The sequence below is a fragment of the Bos mutus genome, chromosome 7 (genome assembly GCF_027580195.1).
Source record: "Bos mutus isolate GX-2022 chromosome 7, NWIPB_WYAK_1.1, whole genome shotgun sequence".
Taxonomy (NCBI): domain Eukaryota; kingdom Metazoa; phylum Chordata; class Mammalia; order Artiodactyla; family Bovidae; genus Bos; species Bos mutus.
In genome coordinates, this window is record NC_091623.1 from 90,390,853 (window position 1) to 90,416,241 (window position 25,389).

Here is a 25,389-nt window from a genome sequence, read left to right on the forward strand (position 1 = left end):
TTGAGGTCAAGTATCCTGTGTGGATCAGTGTGTGAGCCAGGAGACCAGACAACCCAGGTCTGGCAATTTCATCTGTCAACTCCCCACATCTTCCCATCACTGCAGCGCACCCCTCCTCTCTGGCCCTCACAAAGCCAGTCCCAGCCAGAGCTCATAAGGGAGCATGCATCACCTTCCGTGACCATCACCACCACCTGCCCCATATCTTTGATAGAGGAGCATTGCATGGAGGGCTCCCCCAACTCCAGAAGTTGTACTGGGGCCTCAGAAAACATGTCCCTGGCTAGACCCACTGCTTTTGTGGAAACCTAGGCTGGAGGGGACAGTGCTAGCTTTTCAGGCTGGTAGAACAAGGCCCAGATGCTACTATGGCATCTTTTAGAAGGCAATGGCACCCCACTCCAGTACTCTTGCCTGGAAAATCCCATGGACGGAGGAGCCTGGTGGGCTGCAGTCCATGGGGTTGCTAAGAGTTGGGCACAACTGTGCAACTTCACTTTCACTTTTCACTTTCATGCATTGGAGAAGGAAATGGCAACCCACTCGTGTTCTTGCCTGGAGAATCCCAGGGATGGGACAGCCTGGTGGGCGGCCGTCTATGGGGTCGCACAGAGTCGGACACGACTGAAGTGACTTAGCAGGGTAGCTGCGGTCCCTTCTCTAAAGGCCTGTGGTAAGAATAGCTCTGTGTTCCCCCAGGCACTCACAATGCCCTCATTCCAGGCCCCATCACTTCAGGACCTGTCCTGGGGACAACTGCTGATGGGGAAGCAGCTACCACCTGTTACTATCCTGGGACGATGACAATGGGCACCACTTGCCCTTAAACTTCTGGCTTCAAGGTCCTGCTATGACTCAGGCCCCAGCTGGCCCTAAAGCAAGAGCACTGGCTCCTCCTACGCACTCAGCCTCACACTGACCCAGGAAAGGCTAGACTTGACAATCTGACTCAGCCTCCCCTGAGTGGGTCCCCTGCCTGGGTGTGTCCCCTTGATCACCTAGGGCACATTAGTGATGGCTTCTGAGAGGACCAAGCCTGGCCATCACATTCAGCTCTGTATATGCAACTTGAGTAAGTCATAAAGTCATAACCCTTCCACAGACTTTTATCCCACCTTAAAAACAGACATAGCAGGGGGAAAACAAAAAACCACACCACCGTCATAGCAGTCTTTTCCTCTTCCTCCATTTGTGCATATAAGCTTCTGTTTCAGAGAAGTCTAAGAAGATGCAAAAGTGATTCACAGGTATAACATTCTTGTTATGTGATGGAAACCGATTTCCCAAATTCACTGTGGTCCTAGAACCCACCATCTTTGAACTCTCCAGTTGGGGTGTCTCAGACACATAACACAGCACATACACACATAGCCCTTCAAGTTTGGAGTTAAATTCACAAAGGGCGCTGGGGTAACCAGGGCTGTTTATATAGGAAGGAATTTAATACCAAGAGTAAGAGGGATAGTGCCTACTAGACAACCAAGTAGTCCTTCCCTAGGCTACAACCCCATACCCCCATGGTCCCCACTATCATCCAAGGGAGGAAGCCAGGGGAGTAACAGGGGCTGGAGACTCGAGGCGCATCCTCAGACTTCTGAGCACAGGAATGGCCTGGCAGGTGGTGGTCCAAAAGGCAGGCAGGGAGGAAGAAAGGGGTGTCTTGCCTTTTACCCTGCCTCTTCCCTGGGGTCCAGGCCACTGTGAGGCCTGAGGGAAGTACCCACAGGGACAGGGTCAGGATGGGGACCTCCAGAGCAGAGAAGGCAGAGGTTGGGCTTTACAGCAGATAACAGGAAGGCGACAACCATTTTATTTTTCCCTGGGACGCTGACGGCTCCGGGCCTGACGCGTCCCCGAGGCTTTCTTATGCTTCTGGTCCAGCACTTGGGCCATGTAGTTCTCTTGCTGCTTCTGGATCCGGAAGTCAGACATGTGATTCCTGCAACGGAGCCGGCTGGGCGTGGGCTGGGGACAGCCCAGGGTAGGGAGCAGAGGTCTGGCTCCCCACTTCCATCAACAACCCCCAGCCTGGCCCAGACCCCTCACCTGAAGATCTCTTTCTGCTGGCTGATAACTTGCTGCAACTCCTTAATCTCATTCTCTTTGCCATTAAGTATATCTTCTTGCTTTATAATGTGAGACTCAATTTCTGTGGGGGAGAGAGGCAGGGAGGAGGAGGGGTTCCCATCCCATGGGCTCTTTCCTGAGATAAGGCATTCCCTCATGGGTCTTTTCAGAACTTGGCTCCCCCCGACCCAGGGGTTGTCCAAGAGTAGTTGCTAATGCCTGTGTAAGGATGAGTTTATTATAGAGTCCTGATGGGGTGGGGGTGTGTGTCAGTGACTTCACAACTCTATTCTGGACCAGGTGGCTCGCCTGTGTGCATGCAAAGGCCCTTGGAGAGAGATGGTCAGCCCTGCCCTCAACTCCTGCAGCTCTTTACAGATATCACCTCCTTGGTGAGACCCTTCCTAGTCTAAAACTACAACCCTTCACTTCCCAATATTTCCTATCCCATTTTCCTGCTTTATTTCCCTTTTAGCACTTAAATCTCACAGACCTCATGTTTTGCTCATGTCTTCTCCTCTACTAGGTTATAAGGTCCACAAGGACAAAGATTTTTGTTTTATTCACAGCTTTAACCCTAAGGCCTAAAACAGTACCTGGCACATAGTATTAAATAGATGCACAATACATTTATTTGTGGAATGAATAAACAAGATGTCCCCTGGGAGTTTAAGTCTTAGAAACATCGCCTAGTTCAGTCATTGCAAACCAACGCCTAGTTCAGTCATTGCAAACCACCCACCCACTGAGGGCTAGCAGGATGCCCAGCCCTATCTTAGAGCTTCAGGTGAGAAGACAGGACCCCAGGGAGATAGTGGTGGCAAAGCTTACCCCCAGATTAAGTGCAAGGATGAGTTTTGTGTCTTGGCTTAAAATCCAATGAGGCTGTAGGGATCTGGGGTTGCTTTATTTACATAATGTCTCTCAGGGAGCCCTGAAAAATTCTGATCCTCCAAGAAGAAAATCCTAAAGCATTTAAAGGCTAGACAAAGATTAAGTAGAATGTAAGCTCTGAAAATGCAAAAATGCTGAAGCAGTTAAGGTTTCAGAAGAGAAAATCTGGTAAAAAATTACAGCATATTTTGAACAGGGACATGGGTGAAGGAAAAGAAGAAAAACCCGGCTCACTGGGTCACAGGACCAGTGCTATTTAACCTCCTTCCCCAGGTCAGTCAGTGAATCCAATCTGATTGCTTATGAAGTTCTTATGGGAAAAAAGCATCAGAAATTTGTTTGAATCTTAAAATAAATGAGAGCTATTTAGACTAAATGGCACCCAATGAGAGAGTGGTTAGAAAAGACTCTCAGAAGAGTAAGGAACTATGTAAGTATACAACCAACCTGGAACCACATAAAGGGAGGTGTGGGGCGTTAGAAGTCAGGCCAGGGGGTGGCTCAGGTCCCCAGATCTGCTCAGGTGAGGGCTTGTGCCCTTCTGGAGGAATTCAGAACATTCTGCAGGGAGGCAGCCAGCTCCTCTCCTATGACTCACACACACTTTCCACAAGCAGACGCAGAGCCGTGAGGCCATGGCTGATCTCTAGGAAATGTCCTAGAGGAAGGGCCTCACCACTAGGAGAGAAGCCTAGGTTCCTTTTAGGGAAGTGGGGGGAAACCCAGGGAAAAGGGAAGGACTAGGGGAGCAGCATCTTTGGGTATGGAGGCATTGCCTGCCTGTTGGGCCACAGGAGAGGCCATGAGGCCATGAGGTTGCCTTAGACAACCATGAGGCTTGTTAGTCCACCTGGCCAGATCAAGATGGCAGCCTGCTGGCATCTTTCCAGTGAGAGTACTCACCAGGGGAAAGAGAAGACTGCATTGGTAGGTAGGGGGTGCCCAAGACTCCAGGTGAGGGCCCATCAGGAGAGACCCTAAACCTCTTTTGGGCTTGAACTCTGATCTACTCAAAATGAACACTGCAGTGAATGAAGGAAATGTTGCATATGGAATTCATATCTACTTCTTAAAGTAGGTAAGGGGAGTTTGGCATTCTGGGAAAATGAAAAGGAGTTCTAAGGTCTCAGGACACTGAATAGCTGACTGAAAGTGCCTCGAACTCAGAGCACCAGCTGAGCCAGCAAGTGGCCACAGACATCTGCACAGAGCAGAGGTGAAAACTAATGGCCCACAGACATATTGTCCTTGGGCCATACAATACTTTAAACATTTCTGAATTTTTAAATTTAGTGCCAACATGAAAAAGTCAGAAAAGCTTCCATTAGAATGTGCTTTCCAGAGTCTTTTTTAAAGATCTGACTGTACTGGGCCCCTGTTCCCACAGCAGAGGTGCTAGGCCCTTGGGAAGGAGTATGGCTCTCCACATTACCACAGTCCCCATTTCTCCCTGTTGGGTCCCCAGCACTCAGACTAAGGATCAGCTTCCATACAGGACTATTCTTTCCCTGAAAACAGAGTTATGAGTAAAGTACACTATTTCTATTAGTCACCAAAAGTGGGAAAACAAAAAGGTGGACTAAGAAGGTCGTATGTTTCAAGAAAAATGGGAGCGAGCCCGTTCCTTTATGGCCATGAAGAATATTGTACACCAACCACTTCCCTCATTTCCGTGGCCTGCCTGGTCCCTGAAGGCCTTTGCGAAGGTGTGGCCCGCTTGGGCTGGCCTGTATCCTCAGCCGGGGACAGAAGTTGGGGTGAAACCCTGCCCTGGACACAGGCACTGGGCTGTTAGGGAAGTGCCCATGTAAGCAAGCGTGGGAGGGACTGCGGGCCTCCCGCCTACCATTGCACTTGGTGATGAGCTGGTCCTTCTTGCTGGACTCCTGCAGGGCTCTGCTCTTGACACTGGAGAGCCTGAGTGGAGAAGATAAGGAAGGTGGGAAGGCTGATGGGCAGATGGGACCCCCAACTCTTCCCCCACTACCAAGGTCCACTCACGCCTTTTCAAAGGCCAGCTTCTCTTTCTCCAGCTGTTTAGACAGCACCTCTACCTCTCCGAGGGCAAACTGCAACTTCTCCTCTTCCTTGGCCAGGAGAACCTTGGTCTTGGCATGGGCTGCTTTCTCTTCCTGCAGGGGCAGCAGCAGTGACCTTATCACCACAAGCCACGCTGAGTCTCCTAGGCCCCCTTAATCAGCCCCCTTTCTCAGACAGGCATGTAGAAGGCATGGTACAGGAAGATTCTGTCCTCACTATGGGGGCTGGAGGTGCTCAGAGACCAGTGCTCAAGGACTGCCCAACCACTAGGATCCTGGGAAATGGGGGAAGATGAGAAGCTGACAGAGGCCATTACTTACCACCAGCTTTTTCTCCACTGCCTGGAACTCTTCTTTACTGACAAAATTTTCATCCTGGAGAATCATCTGCAACAGAGCCTGGTTCAGGGAGGGCCTGGGGTTGTGGTGGGAGGGGTTTCTCTAGGCACCAGGGCCTGGGATAGATAATGGATGATGCCCAGGGCATGTACGACAACACTGGGGCCCAAGGAAGGGAGAGTTCATTCCACAAGATTCACTGATGCTCAACTCTAGGTCCTGCACACAAGGAATAAGTCTCATGGAGAAGACACCATGGCCACCATGATGTGCGCTATGAGGCCTTTGCCTCAGCCTGGGGAAGGGTCAGAACTTCTTCAAGGGAAGGGATGTCACCCTGATATCTGACTGCTAAATGTGGGTGGGCCAGAAAAAAGGATGGAAAAGAGAAGTGTTCCAGATAATGAGAACACACATGTAAAGACCACGTGTCAACAGAAAGGCCTGGGTACCTTTAGGTAATTCAGTGTTCAGAGCGGCATTCAAACATTGGAGTGAGAAATAGATGTGAAGTCAGTTTTATCTATGTCCTCACCTTCTTATCAAGATAAAAAAACAGAAAAATCATATATCCCACTTGGCCATGATTTTACCATACATGTTCAGGAAATTTGTGGCTCCAGTGCTTTGTCCCAGCTTTGCATTTGATTGACAAGGCAAAAGCAAAGGACATAAAGGGGTTGGAAGCCCTTAAGTCAACATGTGACGAGCTTACAGCACTCAGCATGGAGAGTGGATTCCACAATAGGGATGATGTTATAGTTACTCTGTACACAGTGAAGTCATCTCCAATTACAAATGGGGAAACTGAAGCTCAGTGAATAGGCTGCCATATCTACCAGGCCCTGGACAACCAGGCAAAGAGAGCAGGGAACAACTTGGTTTTCTCTAAAATTTCTGGGTAAATGTTCCTGAGACATAGTCCCTTTTGGGCTCTACCTCGCTACCAGCCACAACACATCGGGGCCCCGCCTCCTCCGGATGACGCCATTGGCAATGTGGTCTCGGCAAGCCCCTGGCATAGGGACAGGGCCTGGCCCCGCCCCCACCACGTAGGCGTCCAGTCAGGCCTCCCCCAGCTCTCTGGCTGCGTACCACGTTCCTCAGCTGGTGGATCAGTTCCTCTTGAGACTCAATCACGTCCCGCAGTTGATCAAAGGCGAGACACACCGACCCTGACCCCCCCTGCGACCACCCGACGGGCGTCGCCATCTTTCGCCCCCGCCAGCTCGTTGGAAATGGCTGCCGCGGGCTGCTTCACCGCTGACGCCCACCAATGAGAATGCGGCGCCACAAAGCACCCTGGCAACCAGGGGCGGGGACTTCCTTTGTTTGCAGGGATGGGGCCCGCCTCTTAAAAGAGTCGCTCTCTTACAGGAGCCGCCTCGGGCAGAGAACCTGCAGCACCGTTAGTAATTTAGGTTTATAGGGAATTTGCACGTTTGTTATGTGGTGTCTTTATTACGCAGTCCTGAGGAGCGGGCAGGGCCCGGTTTAAACTTACTCTAAGGGCTGAGGAGCAGGCAACATTCACACCGGCCCACAGCCTTCCCCCAGGACCCATTAAACTACATGCAAGACCTTGAAGCAAGAGTCATGGACAACCCCTGCGTGTGTCTTTATCCCACTCTAAACTCTGAATTTCCCGCATAGTATGAGACTAATGTGATCCCTCTTCGAAGCTCTTAGGAACACACTTAGTACTTAGGGGGCCTGAGCTTCCCAATGAAGGGAAGCTAAAAAATATTAAAGAAAAGTGACTTAATCTAAGATAAGAGTCCTTATATTCTGGGACCAGGCTTTGGGCAACCTGAAGAGTCTGAAGATATTAGAACTGAAGTCAGGCTTTGAAGGAGACTTGTAAAATGGAGGAAAGGAAAAATAAAGTGATTACATATCCCCACCAATCCCCGATGAGGGTTTGTTTTGAAACCCAAATAAGATTATGCTTGGGGTAAACCAGAACTAATATTTATCAAGTATTCACTATTTCATGATACTGTTATGCCTTATTAGTATTATTTCATGTGACCTTCATAATAACCTTGTGAACTCGATTTTAATATCCCCATTTTACAGATGAGAAAATGTAGTTTCTATGAGAATGAATAACCCAGTAAGTCAAAGTCACCCAAGCCATTGAGCTTTGAAACAGTGTTTTGACGGGGGCAGTTTGATTTCAGAGTCCATGTTCTTAATCATGATGCTATGTAGTATTTTGTGAACATAATGGATTCTGAAGTTATGGAATTTGAAACTCCCAAGTAGGAAATGACTATATTAAGGAATTTGGGAAAATATGTTGTCAATGACCACAAAGGGAAGTTGAAATGGCAGGTAAGTCACTTAGGCGCTCTCCTCAGCTGCCTGGGTATCTCTTTTTGGCTGGATGTTGTGACCTGACAAAACATGATCATTCCTGTGGATCTCCCAGTGGTAATCCTTGTTTTATTTTTCCCTTTTTTTCTTTCCTTTTTTATTGTGTTTCTTCTGATGTCCTTGAGGGTAAGGCCACCTCTGTGGATCAATCTCTAAGGTCATAGATGGACCTTTCTGTGATGGAAACGTTCTGCACTGTCCAGTGCCAGCAGCCACTAGCCTCACGTGGCTTGGCAGCACTTGAAATATGGCTCATGTGACTGAGGAGTGCTTTTTAAATATTTAATAAAAATTCTAATTAGTTAACATTGACATTTAAATAGCCATATGTGGCTAGTGGCTATGGTATTGGATTATCATGGGCCTGTAGGATGTTCTGTGATTTATGTACCTCAGGACAGAGCCCTCTTGGAACTTTGTGTTTCAAATGCGAATGTTCCTCTGAATCACCCTGGACAAAGCTGTACATTGCTCTGGGGCAGCGATCCCTAAGTTTCTCCTCTCTAGGGTCTTTCATGAGGTGATGCTTTATGTCCCTTGCCACTCAAAGATCACTTTCACCAGCTGCTCTCCATGTTCAGGGCAAAACTCTGGAGTGAAATAGGCTCCCGCAGCCAGTTTCTAGGGGGTGGGAAGTTGTGAGCAAGAGAGAACCCTGGATCCAGGCCCACGGCATACTAGCACGGACTTGATCTGGGATGGTCCCTCTGTCCAGGGACTGCCAAGACTCCCACTCTGTGACAACAGACACTACAGGTTCCTCGCCAGCTGGGGCTCAGCAAGGCTCAGGATAACATGACATCACAGATAGCTTTGTGATCCTGCTCCAGGAAGGACTGCCTTTCTTCACAGGGCTGTCATCGTGGTTGATGTTCTGGTTATCTATTGCTCTATTAACGAACCACCCAAAATTAATAGCTTCAAAAAAAGTCATTTTGCTCAGAAATCTTCAGCTTGGGCAAAGTTCAATGGTGAAATCTTATTTCTGCTCTATGAGGACCAGGGTTCTTGGTGCCTCTCCACGGGCTGTTTGGGCTCTCTTATAGCATGTGACTGCATCCAAAGTGACAAAACATTCTGGTGGTCCAGTAGTTAGTTAGGACCCTGCGCGTCCACTGCTGGTGACCTGGGTTCGATCCCTAGTCAGGGAACTAAGATCCTGCAAGCTGAGTCTGCGGCCAATAAACCCTCAAAATGACAAAATGAGAGATGCGTTTTTCTTAAGCTCTGGGCCTAAAAACTGGGTTAGTGTCACTTCTGCCCAACTCTATTGGTTCAAGAAACCACAGAGTACAGATTCAAGCAGAAGGGACACCTCCTACCTTTTGATGGGAGTAGTTTCAGAGAATTTGAGCTGCACTTCCAGAGGAAGTCCTGACAGGTGTCATGTCATTTCCTTCCAAGGTTCAGTTCAGATAAAACCAGACTGGAACTTAGTCTAATGGGGGAGACAGATAATAATCAAATAAACACCCAAATAAATCCCAATTTAAGTCATTATTCAAGCAAGAAAAAGAGGAATAAGAGTAATTTAAAAGGAGATTTAGCCCAGCCTGGGTGTCAGGAAAGGCTGTAAGGAAAAGATGTTTGAGCTGAATGAAACCTATTAAGGTAACCAGGAAGCACTTAACAAAGGTGGGCAGGGGCAGGGAAGTGGGAAAGGGTACCAGAAAGAGGGAAATGTGAATACAATGTCCCTTGGGGAAGAAGGTTGGCAGAGTGTAGTAACTAAAAGGTTAGTATGGCAGAAAAGAAAACAATATACAGGACATCATGCTAGGATAGAGGCCAGAAACTTGGTAGAGGCTTGTTAAGCATTAGGCCATGCAGAAGACTTTACTGATTCTTATTATGAGAGCAAAAGAAAGCTACTGAAATATTTTAAGCAAGAGGGTGTTATGCTGTAATTTATGCTTTGAAACTATGTCTCTGGTTGCAGCAAGGTGTACAGATTGGAGGGGACCCTGAGTGGATGCACAGAGACTACTTATACTTAGGCAACTACTGCAGTGGTTTCTGTCAAGGTGGATGGTAGTTTGGGAGTCAGATGGTATCAGAGGAGACAGAGTAGATGGATTTGGGGTGTCCTGGAGGTAAAACTGATAGGACTTAACAATGGAAGGGATATGGGGAAAGGGAGCCGAGGTGTTTGGTTTTTTACTGCTGCTGCTGCTGCTAAGTTGCTTCAGTCGTGTCCGACTCTGTGCGACCCCATAGATGGCAGCCCACCAGGCTCCCCCATCCCTGGGATTCTCCAGGCAAGAACACTGGAGTGGGTTACCATTTCCTTCTCCAATGCAGGAAAGTGAAAAGTGAAAGTGAAGTTGCTCAGTCGTGTCCGACTCTTAGTGATCCCATGGACTGCAGCCCACCAGGCTCCTCCGTCCATAGGATTTTCCAGGCAAGAGTACTGGAGTGGGGTGCCATCGCCTTCTCTGTTCTACTGCTGCAGACTACCACAAAATGTAATGGCTTAAAACAGTACCTAGTGTATTACTTGCTCAAGATTCTGCAGTTTGAACTGGGCTTGGTATGCAGCTCATTTCTGCTGTGATCATCAGCAGGGGTGGCATAACCAGTTTGGCTCAGATGATACGTGTCTGGGTTCAGTTCTTGCTGCCAGCTCAGTTGTTTGGTTCTCCTCTGGATGGCTTCTCCACGCAGTTAGCTTAGTGGTCTCAGGGTGGTAGGACCTAAATGGAAGCTGCTGGTTTTGCCACATTCTATTGGTTAAAGATCAAGGCCAGCCCAGGTCAGAAAGGGGACTACACAAGGTCATGAATATTAGGCGTGATCCATTGGAGGATACCAAATTTAAAAGTCTACCACACAGAGTCTTCTGGGTTTCTGACTTTTTTCTTGGATGGATGGTGGTGCTATTCATGGAAATGGGAGCATTTCAATGGTGTTGCTTCCATCCCCATTTTTAATCACTGCACTCTGTAAGAAGGATGATTACATTTCAAGTCTCTTTTCCCTCAGAATTGTTTTCATTGATCCTTCATCCTGGATTAAGTCCCATTGTTATAGATTCCTTTGGTCCCCCCTTTGACATTCATCCCACTGGGAACTATTGTCTAATTGGCCTCCCTGTTAGATGAGAGCTCCAGGAGCAGTGGTGCTGGCTTTCACTGTTTCCTGATCTCCATCCCAAAAGCTCAGCTCACCTGGCACATAGTAAGTTCTCCATCTTTGCTGAATTGAGTAATCTTAATCTTTCTTCACATGAAAGGTATTACGATTATATTAACAATGTCCTGTATTTCTAAGCCATGACTAACCTAACAGGACCATGAGGAACAAAACCAGCAAGGAACTGGGATAACACCTGATGTTCAGATGCTAAGTGGATTTGATGTATCTGTTGGTTGTAATAAGCTGCAGCTGCTGATATCCGATGGAAAACAAATATTGAATTGGTGGTGTCACCGATGCTATCTATTGTTCTAAACACCAATAATTCCATTGATGTATGAGGGAACACTGGAGCAGAGGTCAAGAGCTCTGGTCTAGTCTAGTCCTAAGTGGCTCCAAGGAGTCAGGCAATATGTAGGACCTAAGAGTGCCATGGGCAAAGGTAAAAGAACAAAGGAAAACTATAAAGCCATTCTTTTAATATAAAATCATTTAATTTCTTTCTCTGTTAAAATATACTCAGTCCAGATGCTGTGGATCAGGTGACCAGATTTTTCAGGATTCTCACTCCATCATAAGCTGATTCCATCTGTGTCAAACCTGGTTCTGGTCACAGAACATTCACATCTTTAATTACAAATACTCAATGTGATGCAAATCATGTAATCATATCTAACACATAGGTATATAGTTTCTCGGTGGTCACTGTACAAGGTATCAACAATGCAGGCTCAAAAAATAAGATGTATAGTAAGTTGGTCCTTTCCAAAAATATATTAGGACACTAAGCTTACACCTTAAAGGAATAAAAAATAAATACTAATTAAGCGCTAGCTCCTGTGAGGAACAGTGCATGCAGACAGTGAACTCACATGTGTGGCCAATTCATAAAAGAAAGCTCTGGAATCCCAACAGTGTCTCCTCATAAAGCCAGTCCTGAGTGTGAGGACATAAATGAGAATAACACATAGCTTGGCCAGGCTGCTGGATTCCACGTGGGGTTTGGAGTTCAGCATAATTTCTAACAGTTTCCAACAGAAAGAACAGCAATGGTGTTTTCTTACTGGTCACTTTTCCCAAACTGTGAGGCCTGGCGCTGATCAAGGAAGTTCAGAAGCGTTCTAGTTTGAGCAGATGAACCCCAGGGTTACTAACCTGGGGACACAGATGCCTTCAAATTGTGCTGCCCTTTGTAATGAGAAGGGTTTTTATCCCACCCTCCTCACTGCTGATCATGTGCTGCAGAAGGCACTTCCATTCTTTTGAGAGCTTCGGTTTCTGCTTGAGCCTCAAGCCCTACTTCTTAGCCCCGTCGCCAGTCTGCATTCATGCTCACAAAAATAGTCGAGAGCTGCATGCCAAGTTCTGACAGCAAGAATAAGCCATAACTAGAAAGTTTATATATGATAAAACCTTCCAAATGATGTAGGCAAGAGGAAAACACTTATTTTACCACCATGCAAACAACCCATCTAAAAATGCAACCCAGGAAATTATAGTTTAACAATATTCTGGACAGTACCAAATAGATTAAACTATCCTCCAATCCAAAGCACATACTATCCCCTTGAGGAATGTGATGTGAGTGTTGTCGTCTATTAGGTAATAAATAAAACGGTACCATCAGTGCTATAAAAACAGACAATAGACCTGACATCTAATGAAGTGAGTTAGTATTGCCTCTATTTAGTATCATCACAGATAACTCATCTCTGCCATGAAATCCATAAAATGTGTGACTACACTATTCATGGGCACCTAGAGCAGGGACTTTTAACCTGTCAAGTCAGTTTAATTATGGTCCATTTTCTAGCAGAGTTTGGGGTTGGGGAGAGTAGAGCTTTGATTTTTGTATGTATAGGAAAACAACCTTCTACAGCCCATCTGGCTCACAGGCACATTTTACCATGTAAATCCCTTCATTCACTCCAAGGGGAACAAGGAAGTCCCCCCAAACCCAGAAGATAGACCTAGTTGGGTGACAAAAATTTGGCCATCTCTGGAGCTGCTCTCCCTCCCTGGAACTGAGCAGGTGTCCCCTACCAGCCACGAAAGCCCCACTCTTTACCTCTGCACTCATCTCCTGACCCTGTGGGATGCTCCCAGGTGAACCATACTAAATACGTCTGCTTAAATCATGGCTCTGCCACTGAAAGGAGAAACTCTACTTTGGAAATGAGTTTTAATGTAGACTCTCCTTGCAACAGGAACTTTTCTTCCATCCTGAAAACACATGGAGTGTTGACTACAGTCACCTACTGATCCTTCTAGGTTCAGATTCATGATAGAATCTGGGCAGCTCAATCCTGTAGCTCACCTCCACAGAAAGTCCCAGAACCACACAGTCCATGCGATGGCTTCCCTCTTCCTTGTCACCAGTGGGAAGAGTTGCCTCTTTTTGTTTGGTATGGTAAGTGGTGTAGTGAGGTGTGCTGAGTGGATGCAGGACTGCCATAGATAGGATACCAGGTTCCAGGCTGGGAGGTGGTGCAGGAGGGGCATCCTTGGGAAAGCTTCTGCTTTTACTAATATGGCTAGAATCACCTGAGCAAGGGGGATGTTCACTCACTCTGTACTTGATAATCAGCCTACCATCTAGCTCTGCCACAACCAGTTGTGTGACCCAGGTCAACCACGTAGCCTCTTTGGGCTGATGGTCTTATCCATACCAGGCACTTAACAGACATTGACTACATGAAAAAAGCATCTCCTATCACAACCACAGGTCACTGGGTTAAACAAAGTGACTGCTGGGCCAACACCAGATCCCACCAGGCCCCAGAGCCACAGACTAAGGGTCTTTCCTATCTATCTCTAGGTCTGAGCAGCCTGGCTAGGTGGGAATGCCTCCTCTTAGATCTGACCACTGTACCTCTATGGGGTATAGGGACTCAGCTCAAGTGTGATGCTGCAAGGAAAAATGACAAAGAACATTCTCTGTGTTCTATAATGGACTAGGGAAACTGCACTGAACAGCTGAGACTCAGACTTGCTTTTTACCTTCACCCCTGGCCCCTGTTTCTGTGTGTCCACTGAACTGTTTACTCAGTAACTCTTAATTTCTGGGCCCTTTGTAAGAGAGAGGGTTAAGAAAGTAAAAGAAACTGAAATCAGGTAGTTTGCTAATGCCAGTAACTAAACAGAGATTAGGCAAATGGAAAACTGTGGACAACAGTTTGCGTTTCTCTGTATTCCCCTTTGAAAATGGAAAGCTGAGTTGTTACAACAACTTCATCTGGTGGGGAGATGACTCTAACAACAGGAGAGGTATAATTTCTCATGGCACATTGTAAACAACCAATATTAAGCTGCTTTGGCTAAGCCTAGGAATGACTGGATATTGAGATTTCACTGAAGAAGGAAGAAAATATGAATCTGCTCTGGGATGCCCTGAACTACATTCCTAGAGGCAGGTAGGTACGGCTCAGGGGGCTGGATCTAATGCTTGGCCGTGAATTTAGATGACCTGCCCCTTGTTCCTGAAGCCAACCCCCAGGAAGGATTCTGTGATGACAAGTCTGGCTCCATGCTGAAGCGCCTCCAACTCTGCCCACCAAACAAAGTTAGCAAATTGTGAAATGTTCATCATTTCCTAATTTTGTATTATAAAATGGAATTAGGAACATAAACAGTAACATGTAGCAAAACCCCGAGCCTGCGTAGGACTATCAGCCTCTCAGCCACCTCTGCGTAGGCCAATAAGTTTGGAAAGTTTTTCACAGTTTTCAAGTTTCAGAGATTCTGCTTTCTGTTTCAGTCGTTCATCTCTGTATAATCCTGCCAAATTGGTCAACTCCGACTCTGAAAGATAAAAGAGGTAACCAATTCATCAAGAGAGTTGAGCTCCTTTGTTTCACTTCAATACTTCTGGAAGCAAAGCTCCTTTTACTTTAATGCTTTTTCTTTCAATTAAGTTTAAGAAAAAAATTCATTTACTCGAGAAACATGTATCAGGAAGCTATACCACACCAGGTGCTGAGGATTAAGGGACACCTGTGATCCTGGAGTCCGACAGTATCTGTGCTCCATTACAAAAGCACCAGACTTAGTTCTTATCAATAGAACATTTGGCACAAGACTTAGGGAACCTGCACGTGTGCAGTAAGAGGAGACTCTGTGTCAAGGCTTTCCTACGAATGGTATTCACGTGGCAGTTGGGATAGAATGGAGTCCGATCGCCTGTTCCTGTCATCTGAAACAAAAGCAGCTGCTTCACCATTCCCGAGTTGCTGGAGCATAACTCACACGCGCTGATGGACACAGAGCCCTCCTCTGGGGGCCTGCCTGCTCTAGGTGCCCAGGCTGCTGGCTGCATCCTTCATGCCCTCACCACATGGGGGGCCCCTAACTCAAAGGGCAAAGGCAGCTGGATTCTTTTAAAAGTGAAATCATCTGGATCTGGTGACCTCTATCTCCTTGACAAAATGTATTTCATTTTCTCCTCATAGTGGAGAAGGTCATTCTATTTTTAACCAGAATATAATCTCTGCTGTCCTCCCAGACTCAGCAGCGGTTTGGCTACCTCTCTTTTTCATTCTTTTGTGTAGTTTCAGAGACACTCTGAGGAAGGAATGCCTGAAGAGAACCTCCAGAGACATGTTGTGTATTAACAGGAAGGCATGCTTGGAGGGCCTGTGTAGCTTCAACAGCAGGTAGCTACTCAGTGTTTAAAGGCCCATACTTGTGAAAATGCTATTTTAATCATTCTTAAATATGCCTATTCATTCTTAATCATCTTGCTGACAGATTTTGTTTTTCTTGGTGAACACGAGGCACCTGTCTGATTAATCAGCAAACTGACTGGAAACAGGACTTAATACTTAGCCATGGGAAACAATGGGCATTGGTTTCTGAATAAGTCTCTATCGACACAAAATACTGGCATTTCTGCTCACAATGATTCTGTTTACACCAAGTAAGGCCCAAAGTGCAGATTAAGTGCAGGACTTTAGGGCGAGGGGTGGGGATGCATGAAAACCCACCCTCTTCAATAGGGGCTCAGAGCCCAGGCCCTGGCCCAGCAGTTGCTTGGCAAGCAGCAAGTCTCCTAGGCTCCAGAACAATGTGCTTTCACCTCATGGTGTGGGGCCTGCATTGCGTGCCAGCCAGAGCTTGCCTTGGCATGGGCATTCTCGTGGGTGATGCAGCTTTGTGGAGGATCATGGGCCGCACCCAAATGAGAGTCCTTGCTGCCTTGTTCCACCCAGAGCTGGGCACTGACTCCATTTGTCTGGCTGCTTCGGCATGTGGGAAACCTGTTCAAGAGGGCTCTGTGATCCTCTGGAGTCACAGCTGCACCAGTATGTAGAGCAGATTCTGTGGCTCAGCTTTTCCTTGAAATGATTTCCTTAGGGTTTTTTGTTACTGACCTTATCCAGATGTCTCACTGCCTGAAATCTCATTCCAGAAAACATTAACGGCTAGTGATTCTTTCTATTTTCTACACTGACAACCACTGTAATAAGCTGATGAAAGAAAACATACGTGCACATATATGAATGCTTTCTCAAAACATGCTCCAAAGGTTTAGAACCCTGCTCCAGAGCAATGACCCTGCAGAAGAACAGTGTTTCAAGGAACAATGCCCCACACCCCCATGATCATGGTTGGAGAAACTTCTCTCCAGATAGCCACTGAATCCTTTTGTACTTCAATGAACAAAAGCTCAACTCAATGAATATGTTACTTTTGACAAATTCTGTTAATATTCAGTACCTTCTAAGGAAAAACAAAATCTTTGGCAGGGGCAGAATCCAAGGAACACTGTTTTCTTCTCTGCATAATGTTTCCCCTGCTCCAAATGCCAGTGTAATAGATGAGCAGAGCACTGAGCCTTTAGAGTAAACTGACTTGGGCAAATTGCCAAGAGAAGCAAGTCCCAGAGCCTCCTCTCCCAAAATGCTCTGCCCAAAAGCCCAGATGGGAGTCCTGACAGATCCCAACCACCCTCATGATCCAGCCCTGTGAGACAGAGCTACATCTAGTTGAGCAAGGCCAAGCGAGGTCTGGATTCTGTTAGGATCAGGGCACTTACTATATGCTAGACTCTATGCTAAGTGTTATACTCATGTCATCTTCTATAATCCATACAACCTCCTTGGGAGGAAGTTCATTTTATACCCATTTCAAAGCCTAAGCTTCTGCCCTCTCTGCTATCCTGCTCCAGAGCTTGGACAGTTCTCCTCTGCCAGGCAGGGCTGGGGTCTCAGTCCCACTCAGCCAGGTCAGGAGGCAGTCCTGCCTTTTATTTTAGTCTGTCCCAGCCCAGGGCCATGGCCACCTCCCCTAGCGTTGGCTTTATTATCTAGATGCAGCTGTGAAGGGGTAGACAGGGCACCAGTGTTTACAGTAAAGGAGTACTCATAGAAATTCACTCTGATGAACATTCTAAGGAAGAGCAGAGCACAGAAATTAACAAAAGATGTTAAAAGACAATGGCTAACCTTTGCTAAAAGCAGTTTCCATTCGGTATTTTGCTAAGACTGAACTTTGTTCTCAAGCAGGTTTATTTTTACAACCTCCATCCATGTGCTAAATTTAACCATGTTGGCTGCACTTGCTGCTGGATCCGGAGGGCAGATGCTGCCTGTTCTCAAATGGCACTTGGGTTGTGTGGCGGCTCCGGACAGCCACCATCCTTAAATGCCAGAAATAGATTTTTAAGGGGTGTGTGCTGATAACCCCCGGTTTGGAACTTGTGGGTACACATGTCATGCTCACCCACTTGATTATACCTGGAAGGTGCCAAAGCCCTGGAAGCAGGCCTCACGAGGATGGGGACACAAGGCTAGAAGCCACCTTAGGTGTAATCCTTTCCATGAAGGTGTTAGTCGCTGAGTTGTGTCCGATTCTTTGTGACCCCATGGAACGTAGCCTGCCGGGCTCCTCTGTCCATGGGATTCTCCTGGCAAGAATACTGGAGTGGGTTGCCATTTCCTTCTCCAGGGAATTCTTCCTGACCCAGGGATCGAAACTGGGTCTCCTGAATTGCAGGTAGAGTCTTTACCATCTGAGCCACCAGGAAATCCTAACCATGAGCTCTTTGCATAGTTCTAGCTGGTGTGTGTGTGTGTGGCGGGGTAGGGTTTAAGAAATATATATTTTCACCAATTTATTGCATAAAGCAACAAATTCAAGACCCTCTCATGGCCTAAAACAATGGAGATTCTTAGGACATACACTGACCCTCACCTGATTTGGATCAGGTGATCAATTATAATGCCTTTAAGTCTAAGGCCTCTATCTTGCTCTAAAATTATTTCCTGGTTTTTGAAACTAGAAAAACCTAGTTTGACAGTGGGGTAGGGTTACTTCCAGACCCCTTGTTTTTTGTTTTTTCAATAAAAAAAGCAATCGCCTCTTCCTGCTGAATTCCCCCTTACATCCAAGTCAATGCCCACCATGCTCCTAAGGCACTGAGAGGTCAAGTGGGCTCCACCCTACAGGAGTAGACAGTGGACACAAGGTCCCTCAGGGCCAGGGTTAGGACACTAGCCCTGCTCAGTGATCCCTCAGCAGTTTCACTTTTTCCAGTCCCGAGAATCCACTCTTCAAAAGACATTTGTTGAGCATCTGTTCTGAAGCAAAGACTGCCAAGGGCTTGGGACACAAAATTAGTAAGACATGGTTCTTGACCTCAGAGAGCCCAGAGTCCAGCAGGGAGACTGTCATATACCTAGAGGACAGGAACACTGTGAGGGTGGTACTTCAGTAGGATGAGTGAAGGGCTTTAAACACACAGAGGAAGGAGAGATTAACTTGGGGTGGGGTTGGGATGCAGATGGCTCAGCAAGCGCTTAGTAGCACTGTGACTGAGGATCTAAATTTATCAGACACTGTTAGATGTTTAATAATACCCGGTGATAAGTTTTTTAAAATGAGTTAGTTTGCTTTTTAAAAATTAACCAAAGCCAAGTTTTATAAGATACAATTACTAATGCCTCTGTGTGTGTGTGTGTGTGTGTGTGTGTGTGTGTGTGTGTGTGTGGGCAGGGGGGAATTCAAGTGGGAAGAAAGGGAGCCTGTTGGCTGAGGCAGGGCTGCCTTGTTACAGCACTCCCCATGAATGCTCACTGCAGTCGTAAGCCAAATCGTAAGCCAATACTGTCACCCTCGCTGTCTCCAGACAGGGAAACGGTGTGGAAGGCCTGTTCCAGTAAGAGAGTCACTTTTGTTCTGTGTGGCCACAGCTGATTGGAGGGGAAGAGAAGGGGCACCAGACTCAATAACAACAACCTATCAAACTTTGGTTAGGCTGGAGCAGATTTCCCTCTGGGAAATGTGGAATTAAGAAACCATGGACCAAAGCAGCGAGCTACTTAAAGAGGAACCTTGTGACGTAGAAAGGGGCCAATGACTGGTGGGGTTGGGGAAGTTGGGGGAACGAATAAGAGGGTGGCAACCAAAATAAACTAGGGCAAATCAAGGCTGTCAAGGAGAGCTTGAAAAAACGTACGAAAACAGTTGGCAAAGAAAGGACAGAAGGCAGATAGGCAGACAGATGTAGCAACTCAGAGACAGACAGACAGGCAACTAGTCCTGCCTAAGTCCCTGAAGATTTCAAGCCCTGGCCACACGTATCCTGTCATAAGCCTCCCTTTTTATCACAATATTTCTAATATCCTGAATGGGGCTCTGTCCTGTCCGTGTTCACATAAACATGAGTAGCTCAGAAAGAGAGGAGAGATCGCTACGCTGGGGATACCTCAGGGTGGCACCAGCTAAAGCCCCTTTTAAGCATCTTACTTTGTTGTTTCTCCTTCCAACAACTGGTCTGGATGTAATCAATGTAATCCTTCTCTATCGTCTTCTCCAGGTCACGCAGAGATGCACCTCTGTAGGCCTTGTCAAAGTTTTTATCCACGAAGTAAGGCACCTGTAGGTTCTGGGTTTCTCTAGAAATGGTGTGGCCCAAGGTCCTAAAACAAGGAGAGGCTCAGGTGTGCTTGTTATATTTGGAAATATCACTCTTAGCACTGGCCTCGCTGATATCATCATCACACTCACCTCTTCATAGATGCAAATACCATTTCTAACACATCAACATTTATTATTTCCCAAGCAAAGCAGTAAGTGCAATGTTGTCATTGTCGCTACTCTATGAGCATGTTCAAGTGGATTCAGTCTCAGCATATTTACTTTATTCTCTTAAATGAGTCATCTCCCTCTCTTCTTTCTCCCTCTTTCTCTCTTTAAATTTAAGACATACATCATGATGGGTTTACATATATTGTGAAATGATTACCACAATGTCTAACATGTCTAATAGGTAATCCGCTAACATCTGTCTTCTCATATAGATACAATAAAAACAAAATAAAGAAGACCAAAAAAAAAAAAAAACCAGACAAGAATAAAGGAAAAAATTTTCCTTGTGATGAGAACTCTTACTACTTAGTCTCTTTAACTTTTCTATCATTTCCTATCATACAGCAGTGTTAACTACTATAACACTGTATTGTATGTGACATACACCGTATTTACTAACATTTATCTTACAACTATTAGTTTGCACCTTTGACCATCTTCCTTCAATTCCCCTCCCTCTCTCTTCCACCTTTGGTAACCAGAAATTTGATCTCCTTTTCTGAGTTGTTTTTTTTTAGATTCCACATATAAGTGAGATTATACAGTATTTGTCTTTCTCTGACTTACTTCATTTAGCATAATGCCTTCAGAGTCCCTCAGTGTAGTCAGAAATGCTAGAATTTTCATTTTTTAGGGCTGAATAATATTCCTGTGTGTGTATATACGTGTGCGTGTGTGTGTGTAGGCTTTCTCCACGTCGTGGCTACCATAAACATTGTTGCTATGAACATGAAGGTGCAGCTACCTGGATTCACCTCTCTTGGACTGTTTTCTCTGTTAAAAGTAGAATGCTGAAAATTTAAAAAGCAATTTATATATTCTGTAGGACCTGGCATGGCAGCTGGCACAGAGTGGCTACTGGTAAATGTTGGTTGAATGAAATGATTGCTACAGTAAACTATTCACAAATAACGAGACAGCTTATACCAACTTAGTAGCAATTTTTAGGACATGATAAAAAGTACTTCACACATAGCTGTTAGATGAGAACTGCAAAAAACTGAGACAATAGATTTCAATTATACCTCCAGGCGAACTCTTAGTGATATCCAAAAGTCTCTGATGTTCAGAAACTTTAACAGGTCGTGGGTTAACTAAAGTCTAACCATAAGAAAGTATAGAAGGGAGCTCAAATTCCAGTTAAAACAATGTGATGGTACTGTGCAAATCCAAGCTGACTTTGTTCAGATTGAACAAAGTCTATCTTAAAGGAGTTATATTTGACCTTTTCCTAGCTTTTCCTTTGATCTCTTAACTCATGGATCTTGCTGGATGTCTAAGAGCTCAGGCCCCGATTGCTCTTGCCTGTTTCTGGAAAGCTGAGGGCAGGTTCCTGCCTACCTCACTGGCCTGACAAGAAAGGAGGTGGCAGTAGCATATGGAGAAATATGGGAAGTCAGGAAATCAGAGGGACTCACGCCAGCATGACCTGATAGCAATAACCTCTCTCTGAGTCTCAGCTTTCCTCTCTGTAAAATGAAGATATTGATCTAGAATGATAGCCTTAAGGCTATAGTGATCACCAAGAGCTCTTCCTCTTAGGTACTGTTCCACGACAGAGTCCACATTTGAAAGTTTTTTGTCTGCTAAACTCTAATTGTGAATAATGGCTCATTTCCCATTATTAATTAAAAAAAAACCAGTGATTCTCAAATTTTGCATGGACCAGAATTATCTGGAAGGCTTGTTAAAACTCATATTGCTGGTTCTCACCTCTAGAGTTTCTGATTCAATAGATACAGAGTAAGGCCTAAGAGTTTGCACTTCTAACATGTTGCCACTTAATGCTTGGTCTAGGGATCAAACTTTGAGAACTGATTTAACTGAAATACTTAATTGAAGAAATTTAAAAATTCCTACCAGAGCTCATATTTTTCATGCAATACAAACTTTATAATGATTTCTATATTTTTAGCAAAAGCAAAGAAATGAGATACTATGGTTTGACTGCACAGCCTTATGAATAAAAGTCCTAATCTTGCAGTTTCTTAAATTGGGCATAATCACTAGATCTTAGTTACTATGTTCTCAGATTCACAGGGGTGCAGCGATACTTTCACAAGCTCATTACGGTCCTTTCTAACTCTAACATGGAATGTTAAAGATTTAATCTGAACCTGGAGTTAGTCTGTTAATCCCTCAGAAACCATCTGTTGCTGTTCCGCAGTTGACCAGATGATGTCGCTATAGAACAAAACAATCCAGGTCCTGAATACATGGAAAACTGCCTGAAGTAATTTTGAGTCTCTGCATTATTACTATCCAGCTGCTCCTTTAAACACAAAACCAGTGTTTTCCACAACAAAAGGTGACGTGAAATGTTAGAAATGTACCAGCTTGTTGTTAAGAAAGATTTTAAGTATTTGACTTACGATTTATAGAACAGACTATATGGGGGATTAGCAGCTAGCAGCTGAGTAATCACAGATATGATCACAATCACCAGAACTGGAAGTAACTGAATAAATGCAGAATATGTAGTCTGAAAAAGAAAAAATATTTGGTGTAAGTACTCTTCATCAATATAAAGCTTACTGAAAATAGGACAGTTTTCCCAAAGAAAATATGCATTACTAATGCATTGCACATTGCCCATAGTTTTTCTGAGAAGGTTGTATTTTCTGCTGAGAAGTACCAAACAGCTCCATTCTGTCTGCTGAAAAGGCTGAAGGGGGCCCACCCACAACCTGGACTGACACTCAGTAATCCTGCAGCCTCCTTTTCTAAGACCAATGAAGCAGACACCTGTGTGCTAGTCTGCCCAGCCTGTACCCTCACAAGGTCATGTTATCATGCAGTTCTGTTGCCTTGGCCTCAGCTGAGCAGACTGGGGGACATCTAGCAGACATCTAACCATAGCAGGGATGATCACATTCTTCCTAAGAATCTGGGATTGAGATTCATCACCATTCACTGCTAGGCAGTCACTTGTAAGGACACACACTCAGAGGCACTGTAGACTGGACACTTGCAAGGGGAAGTAGAAAAGCCAGGCTGCTTAGACAGAACAAAGCAGATGTAGAGAGTCAGGAAAACTGGAGACAGTCTAGCCCCAAGAGTCACAGAGAGCACAGCTGCGTGATGCCTGACAGCACCCCAGTTCCTGGCTCCCATCTGTCACAAGGCCCAGCGTGCCTCCTGCCCTTGAGCTTCATGAGACTCCCTCGATCTCTTAATTTAAACCCCCTTTAGTACTGAATATTATAAAGGGGGTCCCTATTCTCTGCAGTCAAGAAAATCTTTTTCAAGACAGCCCCATAGGGGAACAGATTTCCCGGGATAGTCCCCAAAGAATGGGTGGGGGAGGGGGTACCATTCTGGCCTATTTGGGCCAGTTATCCAGCTCTTCTTACCATGCTTCTGCTTTCCTAAAGCACGCTTTAGCACATATCTCAAGCTGAACTTCAAAAACCTGATCTTACTCCATAAGGGTTAGTTTCAGTATGAGCGTTTATGGGCCGCTATTGTCCTATCCTCCCCAGGTACCTGAGGCTTATCTTCTTCCTCTTCCTTCCGTGTCTGCATTCTCTCATGTCGGTGCCGCCGGCGGTAATAGTGGGTGTCATCTGTCACATTTGAAAACATATGAATATTTCCTGGAAAAGAAAGAAAAATACTTAGCACGCAAATATGGCACACACCTCTTCCTTGCCTTTTCCAAGGTCCGTGCTTCCAACTAGGTTCTTTGAGGGTAGGGTATTGTCCCATATTACCCAATAGAAAAATAAAACAGTAGGTATATCAAGTGAACCAGCTGAAAATGGGACATGCTTAGCTCTCTCACCCTTATTTAAACAGTCCTTTGTAACTAGCGAGTGAGAGCAACCCGAGAGGCAGAGAAAGAAACAGCACTTGGGCCATGAATCCTGTCTGACATGCTCTTATCTGCCTTCTTGCCCAATATCAGATTATGTCACTAGTATCTGTAATTGCAACTCCACAAAATTCAATCTACTTCCAAGGCATTTAATTAACCCAACTTCCAATTCTCTGGGGGTATTTTTCTAACCTTTACCTTTATATAAGTGCTAGTTTACAATAATTATAATATAGGAATTTTGCTTCTAATTTATAAAACACTTAAAAAATATCGGTTGGTATTATCAGCCTCATTTTTTGGTGAGGAAACAAGATCAGACGGACTAAGTAAAAATCATGCATAGTTGGAGGCTGGAGACGACTTCAACCTCAGCTTATCTGATTCCACAGTCTTGTTTCCACCATACCACGGCCCCTCTATTCAGATCCTGAAAATATATATGACTGTTTTTGGCCACACCACATGGCATATGGGATCTTAGCTCTCCGAACCGGGATCAAACCTGAGCCCCCTGCAGTAGACGTGCAGAGTCTTAACCACTGGACCATCAGGGAAGTTCCTAAGACTTCTTAAATGAAAAAAGTTGGGATACTAACCTGTAGGAAAATGTCCTCCAAAGAAGACATTGAACAGCTCTTCTGGAGTGATGTCGGTTTCAAAGTCCCTGTAATAATTATAAGGTCTGGCTCGAGGGGCAGTGAAAGTCACCTGTTCATCTCCATATTCATCATAGCGGAGTCTCTTGTCAGGATTGCTCAGGACTGCAAAGGCATTTCCTATTGCTGCAACAAAAACAAAAAGCACCAGAGTACACAGTCTGTTACGGCTGAGGGTAATCACAGTAGTAGCAGTGAAGAGTTGGTGCTGGACAACTTCACAGTGACCCAAGGAGAGGTGCTTGGGCCTGGAAAGTTCACCGAAGTGCTTGCCCTTGAAATCTTCCCAAGATCTAGTTTGATAAGCCTTAAACACTGGAGTCAAGATAAACTTAGAAGTACTGTGCTCCTTCATCAAAAATGTGTTATTTCACTTGAGAGCAATAGTTTATGGTCAGAAACAGTTTATACATAAGCAATGGTATTCTAACATGAAGTCACATACAGTCTCCTGAATAAAATAATAAATAAAAATCCTCCTACTTGGTTAAAAGCAAAGTCCTCAGTCATCAGTCTTATTTCAGCTTACTTTTAAACATAGTCTTTAGAAATTAGGAAATGTATCTCCAGGGAATTCCCTGGTCGTCCAGTGGTTAGAACCTGTGCTTCCACTACCGAGGGTCCAGGTTTATTCCCTGGTTGGGGAACTAAGATCCCACAAGCCAGTCATTGTGGCTTAAAAAAACAAAAAAAATGTCCAGTGCCTCAGTGAGGGATCAAAGTCTGAATAGACTACATAAGCATACCATCACTTCTCCCTGTGCACAAATGTGCAAACTTTGTCCAATTTCATTTAAACATACAGTCAGTACCACCAATCAAAGAATCACCAAAGAAATCTTAAAAAAAAAAATCTTTTAAGTCATTCCCACCTGCCTACCTTTAATTCAGTCAACACTATCAGAAACATAGTCAGAAAGAGCATTTCCTTGTGAGTCTTCTAGTCAGGGAACTGTATTAAGTATTTATAGCA

At 45.3% G+C, this 25,389-nt stretch overlaps 2 protein-coding genes across 3 annotated transcripts in view; both read right to left on the bottom strand.

The window, feature by feature from the left end:
* Positions 1–1,405: 1,405 nt before the first annotated feature.
* SPATA24 (spermatogenesis associated 24) lies at positions 1,406–6,594 on the bottom strand. Of its 2 annotated transcripts, XM_005900174.3 has the most exons (6): positions 6,435–6,594; positions 5,322–5,387; positions 4,963–5,093; positions 4,808–4,878; positions 2,047–2,149; positions 1,406–1,939 (listed from the first exon to the last, which is right to left on the bottom strand). In XM_005900174.3, exons 1-6 carry the CDS (start codon positions 6,549–6,551, stop codon positions 1,810–1,812), a joined length of 618 nt encoding a protein of 205 aa, XP_005900236.1. In that variant the 5' UTR covers positions 6,552–6,594; the 3' UTR covers positions 1,406–1,809. The 2 variants fall into 2 exon arrangements, with proteins under 2 accessions (XP_005900236.1, XP_014335066.1); XM_014479580.2 differs by lacking the exon at positions 2,047–2,149.
* A 7,840-nt stretch (positions 6,595–14,434) lies between these two features.
* Positions 14,435–25,389, bottom strand: part of DNAJC18 (DnaJ heat shock protein family (Hsp40) member C18) — a 28,287-nt gene continuing 17,332 nt past the window's right edge. The window contains exons 4-8 of the mRNA XM_005900178.2: positions 24,357–24,542; positions 23,427–23,536; positions 22,313–22,422; positions 19,599–19,771; positions 14,435–14,654 (exon numbers count right to left, since the gene is read on the bottom strand). Of these exons, the coding sequence (XP_005900240.1) occupies positions 14,530–14,654; positions 19,599–19,771; positions 22,313–22,422; positions 23,427–23,536; positions 24,357–24,542 (704 nt within the window). The 3' untranslated portion in view covers positions 14,435–14,529. The remainder of the gene's footprint in view (positions 14,655–19,598; positions 19,772–22,312; positions 22,423–23,426; positions 23,537–24,356; positions 24,543–25,389) is intronic.

Coding starts and splice junctions, on each gene's coding strand:
- SPATA24 (XM_014479580.2), bottom strand. CDS start 6,551: ATGGCGACGCCCGTCGGGTGGTCGCAGGGGGGGTCAGGGTCGGTGTGT. Junction 5,094..5,321: donor CAGTGGAGAAAAAGCTGGTG/GTAAGTAATGGC, acceptor CTGCCCCTGCAG/GAAGAGAAAGCAGCCCATGC. Junction 1,940..4,807: donor GCTCATCACCAAGTGCAATG/GTAGGCGGGAGG, acceptor GCTCCGTTGCAG/GAATCACATGTCTGACTTCC.